This window comes from Gorilla gorilla, chromosome 4 (genome assembly GCF_029281585.2).
Source record: "Gorilla gorilla gorilla isolate KB3781 chromosome 4, NHGRI_mGorGor1-v2.1_pri, whole genome shotgun sequence".
Classification (NCBI taxonomy): Eukaryota; Metazoa; Chordata; class Mammalia; order Primates; family Hominidae; genus Gorilla; species Gorilla gorilla.
Window position 1 is genome coordinate 151,933,563 of NC_073228.2, and position 13,682 is coordinate 151,947,244.

Sequence of the window (13,682 nt, forward strand, 5' to 3'; positions counted from 1 at the left end):
ATTTTCTTCTTGTTTCATAAGATGTTTTAATATGAGACTGAAAGTATGAATATAATAAATTTACTGAAAAATAATGTAAAACAAAAATGAAATGCCTGAAGAGTCTAAAGACAGTTTATCATTTTGAAGTTATTCAATTATTATTTTTATGATGTATGTAAATTATGTTGGAATAAAACTTTTTTTTACCTGGAAAGAAGGAGGCTGTGCAAGGCATAAAAGCTGTCATCAGATTCCTAAAGAACTGGCTTATGGAAGAGAAAATTGATTTGCTCTTTGGGTCCCTAGATGTTGGAATTAGAACCAATATAAGCAGGTTCAATGTGAATATTCTCTTTCAAAAACTGCATTCAAAGAATGGTGCAGATAGCTTTGAGAGTTGGTGACCACCTGGCTGTTGGAAGTATTCCAGGAAGGTAGTCTGTTATGCAGTTAAAGTTAGAGATTCTTCCTATAATACCATGTTCGAGATATTTTTCAATGTTGAAGGGAGATCTGGGGTTCTGTGTCCATTTCTGAACATGCTACCAATTTTGACATGCCAGGCTAGGCTGAGGAGAGCAGTTAAAATTAAGTTTACCATGTTAGTTGTTATTGCTAAAAGTTGAGCAAACAATGTTTAAACTATGCTATTTCTTGTCCTTTTCCAGGGAAAAAGAAGCAAAATCACAGAAGAGGGCCAGGCATTTAGCAAGAGCTGCCAAGGCTACTGCCCCAACAGAGGTGAGACTATTTGGAGCCAACCTGTTTACTTTTGAGAGGATGTTTGACTCTATTTAGAGCTATCTGTTTATTCCTTAATTACTAGGTCATACCTGTTTTGAAGCCAACAACTTAGGAGGGAGGGAACATGGGTTAGTCCAGGGGTGGGCTAAATATCTGGTACATCTTGTCCATAGGCCCAACCCATGATCCGAATCTAAAAACATTTTAGGCACTGACAGAAACTAAGAGGTGGAGTGAGCCAGTGTGATGTCTGCCTTCCAAGGCCATCATTTCTCATTCCTCTTGTCCTGTCTTAGCCCAAAGAAGAGCTTTCCTGGGACTGTAGAACTAAGTTCAAATCTTAGAATTCTTATTGCCTGTGTAACTTAGAAAATTTATGTATCTCTGGATCTCAATGTTTTCATCTATAAAATGAGTTTTAGACCGAATAGAAACTAAGTTTTAAAAGCCAGTCTCAGGGTTTAACATGTTCTAGCAGGCATTTGACTCATTCTATTTCCTTTTTCTTTTACTCTTTTGCTTTTTACTGTATATGTTCCAGTACCTGGAGGGTCCTCCTAATTCAACTATAGTTGCTTGTTTATATCTATTTTGCAGACAGGGACTCAGGCTAATATTTTGTTTAAGAAAAGTGTTCTCTGGTAAAAAAAAAAAAATGGTCATAAAACATTAAGAAGTAAGATAGAAGGAAGGAAAGAAACTGCAAATTTATCCTACTATATAAACCATTTCACTTGATAATTTTTTTCACTTAGAAACATTTTTAAAATCTTTACAAAATTATAAAAATAAAATTTAAAAAATAAAAATTTGGGGTCCAGATTGGTGGAAATATATATCTAGCCTACAATATCTCACAAATGGGTTACTGACAAAGCTGGGACTACCACCAGCTATTCTAACCACTACTCACATCACCCCAGGTCTCCTATGCAATTTCTTCACTAATTTCCTCTTTCTTTTCCTTCTCTGCTGGCCCCAACATGTAATTAAAATAATCAGTCAAGGTTAGTACACCTTAATTACTTATAACATCCATGGTCTAACAACGCTGACATCTTCCTTGGCAGTGTTAGCCAAGAACGTCTGAGAACCTCAGCCTCCACAGTAAACACAGTCTACTAAATTATTTGCCTGGGCTCAACCAGTCTCACTTTTAAAACAATAACAGACACCACAAAATTGATCCATAATTGAAAACTCTTTATCTGTAGCAAAAGAGAGCTACTTTTATATTCTACAAAATCTGTGGGGGCCAGAAAGGTTTAGTGGCAACTTTATATGTGTCTTATTTGTCACATTCAAAGAGTGGCTCACTTTCTAACATCCACTCTCCTCTTCCTCCTCTGTCTTCATCATAAAAAAATGATATATCTATAGTGTTTAAAAATATAAAATATGAGGAAATGACAAAAAAGCAAAATACACACAAACATACCGATTTTAACAAACCTATCTTAAAAATATAGCTAGTTAGATGTTTCCATATGTAGACACAAATTTATTGAATTTTAATCAAGTAGGAGTTTTAAACAATAAAATTACAGTCTTAAGAAATAAAATTACTTTTTGTTAATATATTATGCCTGAGTGACACACACACCCCCCCCCCCCACACACACACACAAAACTGTAAAAAAAAAAAAAACCCTCTAGATAAAACTCTTAATAGCAATGTGGTTCACTACTTAGGAAGCTACTTACATAACCAAGTAGTAACTTACATTAAGTTAAGGCAGTTAACATTTGGCTGTGTACCTTTCAAATAAGTTCTGTCTAAATTTTTCCTTGACTCTGTATTTAAAAGGATTCATCCAATTATACCATGTGTTTTTTTGTTGTTGTTGTTTTTCTCTCCACTATAAAACAGAACAATGTGCTGATTTTTTCTGCTTAGATTTCGCCCATCAAAAATCAACCCTGCTACTCCCTCTCAGAATAAGGTGCTCTGCATTTCAAGGAGTTTCCTTCTACAGACATCCTCTCACTCTCTCTTTCATCACTAACTTTCTTTTCACTAGTATGTCATCGTTTCATTTCCCGACTCTAGTATTCCCTCCATTAACAAGTCTTGTTGGTACTGCCTCCAAAGTCTAACTCCTTTTCTCCATTTCCATCCCTACCATCTCAATCCAGTCATCCATAATTTCTGATCTCTGGTGTTTTGGTACATGTAAAGACTTGTTTTTTTAATTGATGAAGTCATTCATTCAATGTTTATCATGATTTAGGTTGCCAACTTTATAGAATATTAAGTTCACACGAGTCTATGTGTGTGTTTCTGAGGTCCCTCTTTTTTCAGATTCATTTATTGCTTTAATAACTAGTATGGTAAGTCCCCCTTCTTAGTTCATGTTGTTAAAAGTTGATGGGACCTATGCATAGATATATGGTTTCCATATACATGTTAGAGATAAAAATAACTGAGTTTATAAAAACTTCATCTTGAATTTGGTAATCCAGTGTGTTTATGGATACAAAGAATTTGTAAATTAATTTGGGTAAAATTGACTTTTTACAGTATTCATTTTCTAAACTCATGAGCATAGAATAGTTTATTAATAGGTCATATAATTTTGATCTACTTTATAAAATTTGCAAAATATTCAGGGATTTTTATAATTTTTGTTAATATTTTTAAAATGTGTAAATTTATTACTATTTTGAATATATTTTGTTTTTTATTGTATTTTATCTGTTTATTGTTGATATAGACAAATTCTATTGATTTCTTCAGGTTAATCTTATGTCAGACAACTTTTGTTTTTTTTCTTGGTAGTTGATTATATTACTTACATATAACAAGACTTTTATAATATTCCTTTCAATCTTAGCACATCTTTCTTTCTTTTCTTATATAATTGGTAAAGGATCCAGACTTCAATAGTTAAACACTAGTGATGGTAATGAACATCAAATAATCCCCTTGTCTCTTCATATTAAAAGGAATACCTCTAAAGTTTCTCCATTGAATGTAATATTTATCATAGCGGTTTTTACCTATACACTTTAGCAAGTTTGGAAAATTCCTTTCTATTTTTAGTTTGCTGAATATGTGTTGCTTATTATTAAAAGTCTTCTTTGCAACTATTAAAATAATTTGATTTTTTAGTCTATTAACAAATAAATTTCTGGATATATTTCTTAATATTAAACTATTATTGTTTTCTTAGAGTAAATCATACTTTATAATATATTTAAAATAAATTTATGAATTTGGATACTAATATCTTAATTAGAAAATTTGCAATTATGTTCTTAAGTAAAGTGAATCTCCACTTTTATCTTTTAAATAATTCTTATCTGGCTTGGGAATTTACATAAAATCATCCTAAGGTGTGACACTTTAGGCTCTGACTAAATGAGGTGGTCAGCAGATCCTCTCCTCAGAAAGCAACTATAAAGCCAGACAAAATTGACCAAAAACTATTTTAGCAATCTGAAAATTGATCAGCAGTCTATACCAATCTGAGAAGCATTTATCTTGAAAAACTGCTGACTTTAGGAATAAAACGAGAGGTCTGTGATGTTCTTGCTCAGGGATATTCCCATTTCATCCCCTGGCTTGGTTGGCATGGAGGTTCTATACAGGGTACAAAGGTCAGCAAAGGCATTGCCATTGTTGAAGAAGGCTAACCTAATTTGGAGTAACAAGCAAAAGTCATACCCAGAGGTGTTTTCAGTGTAAGTGATAATCTTCACCAAGGGTAAGGAAAATGGTCTGAGGTTGCAGTCATAATTGAAGCAAGTGTATTCCTGGCTGAGCCTTCACACGTAGTTGAAAGAGCCCAAAGAGGGTCAAGAGATTCGCAAACTCCTAACTGACTATAAAGCTGCACATATCCGCTTAATAAACACAAAATGTGCCAGTGAGAAGCAAATGCTGGAGTAGATGCAAAAGTGGCCTGAACTTTGCATGCCCTCCCCTGTACACAAAGGTCTATCTGAGAGGGTGAAAGCATTGTTAGCTTGAAGTATTTGAACACAAACTGTGTTAAATCCTTAGCTGACCATTAAACTACAAAAACATAGGGGAAAAACATAGGAAGCCAGGCTTAAAAAATAGCCATGATAGAAACTATCATTTTCTTAGCTGCACATCAGCAGCTGCAATTATGAGAGAGGAAGATTTCAAAGATTTAATCCAGCCACAGAAGCAAAAAAAGAATAAAAAAGCAGTGAAAATAATCTTTAAAGAAAAAATTGTAAACCTGAGTACCTATATTATCTAAAACGTTGTTTTTATAATCAAAATGTTCAGTTTTTATAATCCAGGTTAGTGAGGTTAAAAAAAGTCAGTTTTCACCAAAAGTTATAAAATTTTCAAAGTAACAAGAATATACAACCCATACTCAAGAAAAAAAATTAATGGAATTTGTCTTTAACTGTGTACAGATGTTAGATGTGGCAGACAAAGACTTGAAGCAACTATTAAAAATGTATTCAGGATACTAAAAAAAATCATGTTTGAGGGTTCACAAGAAAGTATAATAACAATGAATAAGCCAATAAAAACTTTCAATGAAAAGATAGAAATAATTTTTAAAAAGACCCAATGAAAATTCTGGAGTTGAAGGGCACAATAACTGAAATGAAAAGTTCAATAGAGAGGCTCAAAAGCAGATTTGTGAATCCTTAAAAAAGGGAATTACCAAACTTGAGGAAAGCTTAATAAAAACTAACAATGGAAATACAGAGACAGACAACAGAGAAGAAAAATGAACAAAATTATACACTTTTTGAGACAGCAGCAAGAAAGCCAACATATGCATAATGGGAATACCAGAAATAGAGGTGAGAGAAAAAGGAATACAAAAATTACTTGTAGAAACAATGGCCTAAGATGCCTTAAATTTGATGGAAAAAATTAATTTTAACATTTAAGAAACTCAATATACCCCAAATAGGATAAATATGAAGAGATCCACATGTGGCTCATCATGATTAAAATGTTGAAATAAAAAAAAAACAAAGAGAAAATTTAGAAAGTGGCAAGAGAAAAATGACACATCCTATATACAGGCTGTATACAATTAAAAGCTGGCCCCTCATCTAAAATAATGAGGGCTGGAAGGCAGTAAAATGACATGTTTGGAATGCTGAAAGAAAAAAAAGATTAAGCAATATTCTATATTCTCAAAAGCTATCCTACAAAAATTAAAACAAAATAAAGATATTACTGTACTAAAGAAATCTGAGAGACTTTGTTGTTAACACAACTACCTTAAAAATAGTAATGAAGGAGGTCATTTAGCCGAAAGGAAATAACTACCAGATGGTAGCTTGGACCTACAGACAGAAATGAAAAGCACCAGAAATAGTGAAAATTGAGTTAATCTCTTAGCCTTTTTAAAAGAAATAATCTTAATATATAAGGCAACAATTATAATGCTGTTTTATCAGGTATATATATATATATATATATATATATATATATATATATGACAACAATAGCTTAAAGGGTGATGGAGAAAATAAAGCTTTATTAAGGCAAAGTTCCTATATTTTACCAGGATTAAGTATTATTCTGAAGTGGTTTGTAATAAATTAAGGTGCATATTGTAATTACTAGAGTAGCTACTAAGAAAATAGCATATATAATAAATATATAACATCAACAAAGGAATTATAAAGGTGTACTAGAAATATTTAACCCAAAACAAGATGGTAGTAGAACAACAGAGAAGCAAAAAAAGACAAAAGCATATTGAAAACAAACAGAAAAGTAGAAATGTAAATACAACCATATAAGTGATTATATTAAACATAAATGGTTTAAACATCTCAATCAAAATGCAGAAATTGTCAAATGATAACAAAGGAACTATAAGCTATCTCCAGTAGGTGCTCCTTAGATTCAAAGACACAAATAGTTGAAATGATAAAAGATCGGTACCATGCTAAGTTTAACCGTAAGAGAGCAGGATTGGCTATATTAATATGTGATAAAATAGACATTAAGACATTATTAGAGACATATAGGGATATTTCATAACTTTAAAAGTGTCAATACGTTAAGAAATATAACAATGATAAATGTATACACACCTAATAGAGGCTCCAAATTTATATAACAAAAAATGCTATAATTAAAAGAAATGAAATGAAGAATTCCAAAATAATCGTTAGGAATTTCAATACTCCACTTAAAATACTGATAGAACAGCTAGACTAAATATGACCAAATAGAATACTTGAAGAATACTATCAACTAATTCAACCTAAACTGAAATATAGACAGTGCTTCTCCGTTGATTGTAGAATATGTATTATTTTAAAGCAACAGAGGAACGTTTTCAGGATACACTATATACTAAGGTACAAACATAATAAATTTTAATATATTAAAATCATATATAGTATTTTTTTTTTACCACAACAGAGTTGAATTCAAACCCAACAAGGAAAATGAATAGTGAAAATCCCCAAATCTTTAGAAATTAGGCAACACACTTGTGGATAATTGGTGGGTTAAAGAAACAATCTTGAGAGAAATTGGAAAATAATTTGAATCGAATGAAAACAAAAAGACAACAATTTAAGACTTACTGGACTTGTCTAAAGCACTTTCTAGAGATTTAAATGGCTTAATCAGAAATAAGAGATAGGATTCAATAATTTAATCCTCTACCTTGAGAATATTAGAAAACAAAGTTTAGCAAACTAAACCCAAAGCAAGCAGAAGAAGAAACATATAAGGATTGGAGCAGAAATTAATAAAACACAAAACATACAAATAATAGAAAAAATTAATAAAACCAATGTTGGTTCTTTGAAAAGATCAACAAACCTGACAAACCCTTAGTTTTATTTTCCCTTCAAGAAAAGAACAGAAGACAAACATTACCCAAATCAAGAGTGAAATAGGAGACATCAGTATGTGCCCTGGAGAAACTACAAGGCTTATGATGAATATTATGAAAAATATTATGCCACCACATTAAATAACTTAGATGAAATAGAAAAATTCCTAGAAATAACCAAATTATTGAAAATTGACCCAAGAAGAAATGGAAAATCATAATAGACTTACAGCATAAGTAAAGACATTGAATCAGTAATTAAATTTAAAAAAATGCCCAAGAGCAGATGACTTCATTGGCAATTTCCATTATATACTGAAAGGAGAAATAATATGAATTCTTTACAGATTCATTCAGGAAGAAGAGACACTTTACAGCTCATTATATCAGTCCAGCATTATTCTGATACAAAATGTAGAAGATATCACAAAAGCAGAAAACTACTGACAAACATTCCTCATAAACATAGACAGAAAAATCCTTAACAAGACACTGGCTGGCAAATGAATCTGCAATATGAAAAAAATAAATCATTACCAAATAAGAATTATCCCAAGAAAGCAATGTTGGTTTGGGAACAGAAAATCTATTAGTCTAATACACAATATTAACAGAATAAAGGGCAAAACCACATGATTATCTTAATAGATGTTGAAAAATCACTTATTAAAATCCAGCACTCATTCAAGATGAAAACTCACACAAAATATTATCAATAGAAGTAAGCTTTTTCAGTCTGATAAAGAACATCTGTGAAAAACCTATAACTAACATTATAATTAATGGTTAGAGAATGAATGCTTTGCCCTTAGGATTGAGAAGAAAGCAAAGGGTGGTTTACTGTCACCACTCCTATTCAACATTGTACTGGAGGTTCTTAGCCAGTATAAGGCAAAATTAATTAATTAATTAATTAAAGACACTTTTTATTGGAAATGAAGCAACTGTCTTTAATTCCAAAACATGATACCATATATGAAAAGTTCTAGGGATCTACAAAAAGAAAAATTACTAGAACTAATAAATGAGTTTAGTAAGATTTCGGTGTGCAAGATTAATAATACAAAATTGTATTTCTATATACTAGCAATGAACAATTTGAAAATTAAAATATTAATTTCATTCACGATACCATAAAAAATGTGGAAATGAATTTAACAAAATGAGTGCAAGACTTATACACTAAAAACTATAAAATGGTACTGAGAAAAATGAAAGATCCAAATAACTAGTGAGATAAATAGTCCATGTTCATAGATGAGAAAACTCAATATTGTTGAGATGGCAATTCTCCCAATATTAATCGATAAATTAAACATATTCCCAGTCAAAATCTTGTCAGTCTTTGTTTTTGGTAGAAATAGAGCAGTTGATCCTACTAGTTATATAAAAAATATTGAGACATTTAACAGTAACTGAATTTAAATTTTGTTATAATGCAATAGTGATCATAACAGCGTGCCGTTATTTCAAGATAGGCATAAAGATTAGGGGAATAGAATAGGGATTACTTACTTTTATGGTCAGTTAATGTTTAACCAACATGTCAAGGTAATGCTGAGAAAATTGAATATAATTAATTTTAAAAAACAGTTTTATCTTATACCATACACAAAAGTTAACTTAAATTTTATTTTGGTACTAAATGTAAAAGCTAAATATATAAAACTTCTCATGTAAAATATAGGAGGAAAAAATTCATGAACTTGGGTAGGTAGAGTGACTTTAGACATAAAACTAAAAGCATAATCCATGAACACAAAATTAATAAACTGAAATTTATAAAAATTGCAAATTTGTGTGCTTCAAATGACAACAAGAAGTCAATGAAAAAGCAAGTCATAGACTGGGAGAAAAATAGTCACAACTTATACAGCAGGTAAGGACTTAAATCCACAAAACATAAAAACCTCTTACAACCTTATTATAAGGAGACAATTCAATTAAGTATAGATATTACACCAAAGATATACGAATGGCTAATAGGCATATAACAAGATGCGCAACACCATTATTATTTAGGCAAATGCTAATTAAAACCACAATGGGGTATCACTACACATACCCACTAGAATGACTATAATCACAAAGACAGAAAATGCAAAATGTTAAGGGTGTGGAGAAACTGGAACACATATAGTCAGATCGGGGTAATATACAAGGTTACAGCCATATTGGAACACAGTTTGAGAACGTCTTAAAATTTTAAACAGATTGACCATGTGATCCAGAAAATTCAGTCCTAGGAATTCAGTGAAGTGAAAATACAGGTCCATAGAAAGTCAGGCATGTGAATATTTATAGCAACAATGTTTTTAATAGTTCTAAACTAAAAACAATCCAAATGTCCAAATGTCCACTGGTGAATTGATAAACAAAAGGAGTATATTTATACAATGAAATACTATTCAACAATAAGAAGGGATGTGCTACTGACAATTTTGCAATATGGATGAACTTCAAAAACACTATGCAAAGTGAAAGAAGCTAGAATTAAACAATTACATATTTATAATTCCATTTATATGAAATGTCCAAAAAGGGCAAATTTACAGAGTCAGAAAAAAGTTTAATGATTGCTTGAAGCTGAAGGTGGGAGCTGGATATACTGTACACAAGCACAGGGGAATCTCGTAGGGTGATGAAAATATTTTAAGACCAGATTCTGACGATGGCTGTACAACTCTTTCCATTTACTAAAAATCACTGAATCACTTTCAATGGGTGAATTTTATAGTATATAACTAATACCTCAATAAAGCTGTTTAGAATTTTATTTTTCAGTTCATATGATTGTGACTGCTTTGGAATGATTTGTACATTACTATTATTTAATACAAAATTTCCTAGACCTTCAGAAAAATAGATTATAAAGCTATTGGGACTGAGTTATTTTGGGGTGGGAATATCTCAGACAAATATATCAATTGGATTAATGTTTATTGACCTATGTAACAAATGTAGTTATCTTATACGTTTTCGTAGTAATATATGCAATTTGGTTTTCAAATGTATTAGCATACCGATAGTGATGAAATGCTTTCATCGTATTAATGTCTCAATATTTATATGGTAGTTTTTAATTATCATTCCATATATTTTTACTTTTCATATTACTTGTCTCTTTGGTCAGTCCTACTAGAAATCTTTTATATCAGGTTGTTTGATAATATACTCTGTTGTTTCTGTTTTCTATGGTGTTAATTCCTGTTTCTTTATGTTTGTTCCTGTTCATTTTACAATGGGGTTGAGGAATACTTTATTCTTTAAATTTAATTTTTAAAAATTTTATGACAAATATTTTTGAAGATATTAATAATTATACATCTCAGGATTTATACTTTAAGTATTTCTATTTATCATTATTTTCCAAACACTTCTTAATTTCTCTACCCCTAATGTTATTTAGTAATAGATTATCTAATTTTCAAATATGTGGAACTTTTAAATATTTTATATTAGCTTTTAATTTTATTAAATTTTGGTCAGAGAATATAAATGATGTAGTATTGATTATTTGTTATTTCTTAAGACTTCGTGACCTCACAAATATTCTGCTTTTATGAATGTTTTATATATTCTTAAAAAAATTTTTATTTTCTGTTTCTTGGTTGTAGTTGTCTATAAAAATCTAATGGCTTAATATTCTTTTTTTTTTTACTTAATATATAAATTTCTGAGAAGTGTTTGCTTAAATCTCTAACTCCAGTTATTGATTTATTCAAGTCTATTACATTCTATTTGTTATTGTTTGACATATTTAAAGTCTATATTATTAGGTGAATATACGCTCATGATTGTTATACTTTCTTGTTCTTGTTCTTCTCATTTTTTACTTCATATATTGTCCTTCTTTGTCACTTATGATACATTTTTGGACTCAATTCTAATTTTTAAGTGTTAATATTGCTGCATATGCTCTCCTTTTTCATTTCTGTCTTGTATATTTTTATTATCTTACTGGTTTGATACTTGCATGCCTTTTCATTTTAATTTTTCTCAATACATGGGTTCTTTTTTAAACATCAAATTACCAATTGTCTCTTAATTTGTAGGTTTAGCACATTTATATTTATTGTTATTTCTGTTATAGTGAGACTTGGTTCTTTCATTTTTAAAATATTTTCGGTTACTATATTTAGTAGTTTCTTCTTTCTAGCTTTTTTTGGGTGGTGATTTATTTTTGTTCTTATTATGACTATCCCTAAACAAATAGCCATACTTTTGATTATTTATTCTATTGCTAATATCTGTGTCTATTGTCAGTTTCTTTGTCTTCTCTCCAAATGTATGTTAATCCACTCTCCATATATTTTCTGTAAATACAAGTTTGTTATTAACTTGATTTTACCTTAAAATTCTTATTGCTTTTCTCTTTTATTCCTTTTTTGTTAATTATAGAAATTGTTCTTTTCTTCAGATATTTCTTTCTATATTTATTTCCTTCTTTTGGAGACTTCTAATTCTATTTTAAATGTTCTTTAGCTTTTCCTTTTTTAGAAAAATTGTTTCTTATTTCCATTGCCTTCTAGGAGAATTCCTTGATCTGATCATCTGGTTCACAAGTTCATTATTTATTTGTACCTATCCCATCTTTATTCTTTATATTGCTAGATTTATTATCATTTGAATATTTTCCATATACAAAATTTCCACTTTGTTCTTCCTTTATAACTTCTTTCTTGTTATTGTTTTACATTTGTTTATGCAGATATCTTCTCTTATCTCTCCATAACATAATTAGACTTGATAAAATATTTTTCTACCCATTCCACCTGTGACCTAGTTAGTATGTTGCCGTTGATTTTCTGGTGAATGGGGATAGTAGTGATTGTTTTGAGTTAATTACTTTGATCTATAATTTCCCTATGCTTCTGTAGTTTCTTCAGGAATGATTTTTGAGAGAAAACCAAGAGCCATCCTGCGTTTTCTTTATGCTTCGGTCAGATTTCCCTTCTTTCTGTCCATTCCTTAAAAAGGACAGTCTAGTTTCCACCACAAATCCTTTGCAATTGCCATTCTCTATGCCCAGAATGTTCTTCCCTCAAATGTTTTTGCCACTATATCTAAAATAGTCCCCATTCTGGTCACTATTGTATTTTTCTGTTTATTTGTGAGAGCACTTACTATAATTTATAGTTGTTGTGCATATCTGTCTCTTTCTATCAGAATGTAAGCTCCTTAGAATATGTATTCCATTTTTTTCTCTCTCTCTTTTTTATTTTATATTTTCTGTGGCAGCTTCACAGTCCAGAAGAGTGCTAAAATGTAGTTAATATGTAATAAATTTTGTGGAATAAATGAACAAATGAATGAAATAACTTATATGGCCACTGCTTATCTTATTTTCAATGTATTTTTAACTTCTTTCTAAACATAAGTATAGTGGAGTATGTTCTTTAGCTTTTCTTTTCTATTTTCAGTTCTTTTCCTTCTAGATAAGAGTTTCTCAACCTGATCTTCTGTATCCTACTTTTATTCTTTATATTATGTGACATACTGATACATCATAGGTCTACATACTAAGTGTTTCATATTTATCATTAAAATGTCTTTATTTTGACAATGATAACATGAAGTTGTATTTTGCAATGTGATATTCTAAAGAAAAATTATCCAGTTTTATTATTTGGTTTTAGGTAAAAGTTAAAGTCAAGTTAACTCTATATCTTTTTTAGCTAGGTTATGTCACAATAATAAGTTGCCAAATAATGTTTCATAAGAATTCACTTGATCCTTATTGCAAATCTGGAATGTAGGTACGATGTGAATTTCCATTTTTCTGATGAGGAAAGTGAGGTGCAAAGAGGTGAAGTGAGTGGGTGGCAGGTCTGAGACTTGAACACTAGTCTTCAGTTATTGCTTTGTGCATTTGTTTTTCTTTACCGTCAGGTTTGTTCCTAAGTGTATGTCACATTATTAGAATAGAGATTTGGGCTTTCTCCTGCCGTACCTAAAAGATGTTTAGTTTACTTGGCTTGTCAGTAGAGAAAACATTGAAAATAACAACAACAACAACAAATGGTTCTGTGTCAGGCACTGTTCCAAGTGCTATACACGAATTAACATATGTAAATCCCTATATAGTCCTGAGAGTTTGACAAAATTATAACCATTTTGCACATGAGGACACTAAAGCATAGAGGTATTAAA

The 13,682-nt window shown here is 30.5% G+C and overlaps 1 protein-coding gene across 2 annotated transcripts in view; it reads left to right on the forward strand.

Moving 5' to 3' along the window:
• SPINK5 (serine peptidase inhibitor Kazal type 5) overlaps nucleotides 1–13,682 on the forward strand; it is a 74,735-nt gene that overhangs the window by 11,299 nt on the left and 49,754 nt on the right. For both annotated transcript variants that reach the window (XM_063706858.1, XM_063706859.1), the window contains one exon: nucleotides 651–723. In XM_063706858.1, coding sequence (XP_063562928.1) covers nucleotides 651–723 — 73 coding nt within the window. The remainder of the gene's footprint in view (nucleotides 1–650; nucleotides 724–13,682) is intronic.